Source organism: Sorex fumeus, unplaced genomic scaffold (assembly GCF_029834395.1).
Source record: "Sorex fumeus unplaced genomic scaffold, SorFum_2.1 ptg000041l, whole genome shotgun sequence".
In the NCBI taxonomy this organism is placed as follows: Eukaryota; Metazoa; Chordata; class Mammalia; order Eulipotyphla; family Soricidae; genus Sorex; species Sorex fumeus.
The window spans coordinates 10,711,796-10,717,776 of record NW_026606098.1 but is presented as its reverse complement, the minus strand read 5'-3'; the positions used below and the strand labels follow the sequence as shown (position 1 = coordinate 10,717,776).

The following is a 5,981-nucleotide window of genomic DNA, read 5'->3' as shown; positions in this document are numbered from 1 at the left end:
CCAGATTCCCTCCTGCTTCCCACCCCCCAGCCTGCCTCTATGGCAGACGCTCTTTCTCTCTCTGTCTCTGTCTGTCTGTCTGTCTGTCTGTCTCCTTTTGGACATTATGGTTTTCAATATAGGTACTGAAATGTTAACATGCATATCCCTTTACCTCCTTTCAGCACTCAGTTCTTGTCCAGAGTGATCATTTCCAACGATCATTGTCACAGTGGTCCCTTCTTTGTGTTATTGCCATTTCTGCATCCACCACCACTTGTGGCAAGTGTCTAACCTTGGACCAGTCCTCCTGGAAAGGTAGACCTCTTTTTTAAATTAATTTTCACATATTTGATTACATTTAATATTTGAACACCAATCCCACCACCATTACACCTTCCCACCACCATATTTCGAATGTTTCTATCCTGAACCCCAACCCCTCCCCCAAAGCAGAACCAAAATAACTTATTTTGTATTGTTTGTTATAAAAATTGCTGAAAATGCTCCCAAAAAATTTCCATAGAGGAAGGTATGTGAAGATTGTTGGATTTTACCCAGGGGCCATTAAGCCCTTCTATAAGACATCACTAACATGTGGTTAAAGGTTGAGTCTTGTGGGCTTGTATAACTATATATCTATATGTAAAACTATATTTCCCTTTAAGATTGGTTGCCTTCTACTTTGAACCCCATCAAATGTGGAGTGCTACTCTTGGAATATGAGTGGTGTGAGGTGTGAGCGATCAGGAAAACTTTCACTAGTGGGTGAGACTCGGCTTGGGCATGTGGAGAGCGGCTGTGAGCATGGCAGCAGTTGAGTGCTGGAGGTTTTTGGCTGCCGGGATTGGGTCCTTGGGGTGGGGCCTCACCCACCCCACTCTGGGGTGCCCTGAATGAAACAACCTGGAGTGGGATCCAGCGGTATGGCTATGGCGAGTTGTTTTATGCTCTCTTCTGAGAGAGAAGTCTCTGGGTCGTGGCCATTGATGAAATTAACTGAAAGGTAGACTTCTTATCACCCCAAACCCATCTCAGATTGGGGTTCTCTCATATGCACTAATACAGCTCCAGAAGGGGGAGATTCATGAGGCTGGAGAGACAGTCCAGTGGGGAGGGCGCTTGCCTTGTACACAGCTGACCTGGCACCCCTTAGGGTCCCCTGAGTCCCAGCAGGAATGATTCCTGAGTGCAGAGCCAGGACTAAGCCCTGAGCATCTCTGGGTGTGGCCCCCAAACCAAAATATAAAATAAAAACTCCTTTTTGAGACTATGGAAGTCAAGATGTTTGTTTTTAGCCATGAGTCCAGCATCTTTCAACATGTGGACAGGCTGCAATTTTTTTGGTTGTTTTTGGTTTTGTTTGGGGGCCATACCTGATGATGCTCAGGGCTGACTCCTGCCTCTGCATTCAGAAATTATTCCTGGTGGTGCTTGGGTAACCCTGGGAGCAGGGGATCAAACCCGGGTCAGCTGTGTATAAGACAAGTGCCCTCCCTGCTGGGCTATCACTCTCCTTCTAAAACTCTTTCTTTCCTGTCATGTGTCGTATCTCTGATTTGATTGGCCCTAGCGCAGCAGTGGAAGGGAACCTTCAGGCCTAGATTTCCAAAGAGAAGCTCAATGTCCTGGGGCCTCACTCCAAGAAGGAGGAATTGCTTTAGGAAGGAAATGTCCCAAGGATATGTGTGTGTGTGTGTGTGTGTGTGTGTGTGTGGCAGGGGGGGTGTTCCAAAGACCCTGAGGAGGGAGTGGCTCCCAGGGGGCTGATCTGTGCCACGATTGCTCCCCTGAGCCTCCAAGTGGGGAACATGGCTCCCCAGAAACAACCCAAACAACAATTTGCTTAATGAGAAGCGAGAGGATTCACATCCCCACTCCCCAAGAATCCCCCTGAGCCCCTTCTCTCGGCTTCACCTATCCCGGGCCAGGAGGAGAGGCCCTGGGGGCCAGGCCTGCTGAGTTCTAAGCTCTATCTCTCTGCACTGCTGTTCTTATCTGTCCTCTATTGGGGACAGTCGAGATTGGAGGCTCCAGAAATCAGAAATCTCGTCCTGATGTCCTAGTATGGTCTCAGAGAGTATCGTGGCCAAGAGGTAAGAGGGGGGAAAACTTTTATTTAGAGGCTTTCTGGGCACACAGACAGGGATGTCAAGAGAGGAAAGTGTATTAAATCCTAATAAGAGCTGGGGCCGGGAAGGTGGCTCAGTGGTTAGAGCACTTGCCTTGCCTGGGAGAAGCTGCAGATTTAATCTCTGAAACCATGAAACAAAAAGCCTCATGAAAGTCCATGACTTTGCACTGAGTCTCCCAGCTACAGAGGGTCTTTTGTTCTCTTCCCTCCATCCGGGTGTGTCCTTTTGCCTCCTTATCTCTCAGGTTTTAGGCTTCCCCTTCTTCACTTTCTTGCCTCACTTTTTTTTTTGTGGAGAGGGGGGCGATGTTCAGGGGTTACTCCTGGCTCTGCACTCAGGAACTACTCTTGGCGGGGCTCAGGAGACCGTATGGGGTGTTGGGGATCGAACCTGGTCAGACACATGCAAGGCAAGCACCCTACCCTCTGTCGTATCACTCTGGCCCTACTTCCTCTCACTTGAACATCCCCCCCCCCCCCCCCCCCGAGAGTCTAGAAAGCTCTGCATATTGGGTTTGCCTTCCAGCTGGTTCAGTCTGAACTGCGAATAATTGCTAGAGGCTGTCAGGGAGAAGGACTTTTAGTCTTGGGGCCGGTGTAATAGCACAGTGGGGCGGACACTTACCCTGCACATGGCCAAGCAGTGTTCAATACCCAGCACCCCATAGGATTCCCTGAGCACCACCAGAAGTCACCCCCAGGTGCAGAACCAGGAGTCAGCCCTGCACACCACCCGGTGTGGCACAAAAGCCAAAAATCAAATAATAATAATAATAATGGGCTAGAGCAATAGCACAGCGGTAGGGCATTTGCCCTGCATGCGGCTGACGCAGTTTCCATTCCTCTGTCTCTCTCAGAGTGCCTGGCAAGCTACCTGTGGCGTATTCAATATGCCAAAAACAGTAACAACAAGACTCACAATGGAGACGTTACTGGTGCCTGCTTGAGCAAATCGATGAACAAAGGGAGGACTGTGGACAGTGGAATAATAATAATAATAATTATTATTATTATTATTATAAAAGGGGGGAGGGAAACTGGGGACATTGGTGGTGAGAAATATACATTGGTGAAGGGATGGATGTTGGAACATTCTACGATAAGATTTTTAATTAAAAAGAAAGAGAGAAAAAGGAATAAAAGAAGGGATTTTAGTCTCAGAGTATTTCTCTGCTTTCCAAGGCCTCTTGGTGGCAGGCTTCTGAGCAAACAATAAACTGTTCTTTTTTGGGTGGTTGGGGGAAAGTAGATATATCTGGTCTCTCTAAACATTTCTTGTTTTGTTTATTTTTTTCCATCTCTTGTTTTGATTGCTTTCTGATTTTCTGTTTGTTTGTTTGTCTTTTTGGGTCACACCGGCGATACCCAGAGGGTTATTCCTGGCTCTGCACTCAGGAATTACTACTGGTGGTGCTCAGGGAACCCTGTGGGATGTCAGGGATCGAACCCGGGTTGGACATGTGCAAGGCAAATACCCTTCCCGCTCTCCTATTGCTCCAGCCCCTGGTTTTCTGTCTCTCCCTGAAATTCACTCACTGAGGTCCTGACTGCCTGAACACATGGAAAGGCAAAGAAGACACTGAAACTTTCTTTAAAATGGAAGCAGAGGAGTCAATTGGGACAATAATAGAAAAATCATTATTTTTTGGTTTGGGGGTCACACCATGCAATGCTCAGGACTTCCTCCTGGCTCTGCATTCAGGGATCACTCCTGGTGGTGCTCAGGGGACCCTCTGGGATGTTGGGATCCAACCCAGGCTGGCTGCGTGCAAGGCCAGTGCCCTCCTTGCTGTGCTGTGGCTCTGGCCCCGGAATAGAGTGAGTGGAGAAATAGCTGAGTGCATGTTCTCACACCCTCCTCAGAATCCAGCTGCAGACAGATAATCCCGTGCTTGGACACAGACATGGCGCTCAGTTCTCAAAGTCCCAATGATCTGCCTCCTTCTCCACTTTCTTGGGTGGGGTGGGGTGGGGTGCAAAATGAGCAGCAAGAGGGCAGAAATCAATCCAGAAGGGCACCGGTCACTTCTTATGTGATGCTCAAAAGAGTTGTACATGGGTTAGAAATGATGCCAAAGAGACAGTTCCCCCACTTCCACACACACACACTCTTGCCCATGGAGTCGGAACTGGGAAAGGGGTGTCTTTTTTTTTTTCCTTTTTGGGTCACCCTTGGTGATGCACAGGGGGTTACTCCTGGCTTTGCACTCTTGCACTCAGGAATTACTCCTGGCAGTGCTCAGGGAACCAAATGGGATGCTGGGAATCGAACCCGGGTAAGCTGGTGCAAGGCAAACGCTCTAACCGCTGTGCTATCATTCCAGCCCCTCTTTTTTTCTTGATTGAATCACCGTGAGATGCAGTTACAGAGTGTTCATGTTGAGTCTCACGCATACAGTGTTCCAACACCAGCCCCTTCACCAGGGCACATTTCCCTCCTCCACTGTCCCTAGTTTCCCTCCCGCTACTCCTCCCCCCACCCAGCCTGTCTCTATGGGCACACACACTTTACTTCTCTCTCTCTCTCTCTGTCTCTCTGTCTTTCTCTCTCTCTGTCTCTCTCATTTTCCTTTCTGGCACTGTGGTTTGCAGGGCCATAACAGAAAGGGTCTCATGCATATCCCTTTACTTCCTTTCAGCACTCAGTTCTGGTCCAGAGGATCGATTGCAGCTCTCATTGTCAGTGCCACCGAAGAAGTAGTTTTTCATGCAGGAGGGAGGGCAGTTCAGGGGAGAGTGGATTCTCAGGGGAGATTGTGTGTCTCATCCAGGGCGTCAACTCGCCTGCAAAGCACGCCAGGAGCCTCGGGACTGGAAGGGAAGGTTCCTGCGCCGTCACTCCGCGGGTCTACCAGATTTCCCCTTCATGTCCTTCCCCCTTCTATTTGCCTCATTTGCGTCTCCTACTGGGCATCTGTTATAATTGGCCATGTCTGCTGAAAACCGCACGGGCATCGCAACCTTCATCCTTCTGGGACTTTCCGAAGACTCGGACCTGCAGCCTCTGCTGTTCGGCCTCTTCCTCTACATGTACGTGGTCTGCATCACGGGCAACCTGCTCATCATCGCGGCCATCCTCTCGGACCCCCACCTGCACACGCCCATGTACTTCTTCCTCTCCAACCTGTCCCTCACCGACATCTGCTTCACCTCCACCACCGTCCCCAAGATGCTGGCCAACCTGCAGACGCACGACAGGACCATCAGCTACGAGGGCTGCCTGGCGCAGATGTTCTTCTTCATGATCTTTGCGGGCCTGGATGACCTGTTGCTGACCGTCATGGCCTATGACCGCTTCGTGGCCATCTGCCACCCCCTGCACTACACGGTCATCATGAACCTCCGGCTCTGTGGCTTGCTGCTGCTGGGCTGCTGGCTCGTCTGTCTGCTCTACTCTTTCCTGCAGAGCCTGCTGATGCTCCGGGTCGCTTTCTGCGGAGACGTGGAAATCCCGCACTTCTTCTGCGAGCTCGCCCAGCTCCTCAAGCTGGCCTGCAACGACACCCTCGCCAATAACATCGTGCAGTATTTCGTCACCGGCCTGCTGGGTGTCATCCCCCTGATCGGCATCCTCTACTCTTACACGAAAATCATCTCCTCCATCCTGGGCATCGCCTCAGCCCGGGGCAAGTACAAGGCCTTCTCCACCTGTAGCTCCCACCTGGCCATCATCTCCCTGTTCTACGGCGCCGGCCTGGGCGTCTACCTCACATCTGGGACGGCCCGCCCGTCCAGAAAGGGGTCGGTGGCCTCGGTGATGTACACGGTGGTTGCCCCCATGCTGAACCCCTTCATCTACAGCCTGAGGAACCGGGACATGAAGGGGGCCCTGCAGAAACTCTTCTGCAGAGCGGCTGGTGCCCAGTGA

The 5,981-nt window shown here is 50.8% G+C and overlaps 1 protein-coding gene across 1 annotated transcript; it reads left to right on the top strand.

Moving 5' to 3' along the window:
* Positions 1-5,042: 5,042 nt before the first annotated feature.
* LOC130028880 (olfactory receptor 7D4-like) lies at positions 5,043-5,981 on the top strand. The gene has a single exon (XM_056119718.1). It carries the CDS (start codon positions 5,043-5,045, stop codon positions 5,979-5,981), a length of 939 nt encoding a protein of 312 aa, XP_055975693.1.

Bases quoted from the DNA above. Each gene is read 5' to 3' on its own strand.
- LOC130028880 (XM_056119718.1), top strand. From the start codon at position 5,043: ATGTCTGCTGAAAACCGCACGGGCATCGCAACCTTCATCCTTCTGGGA.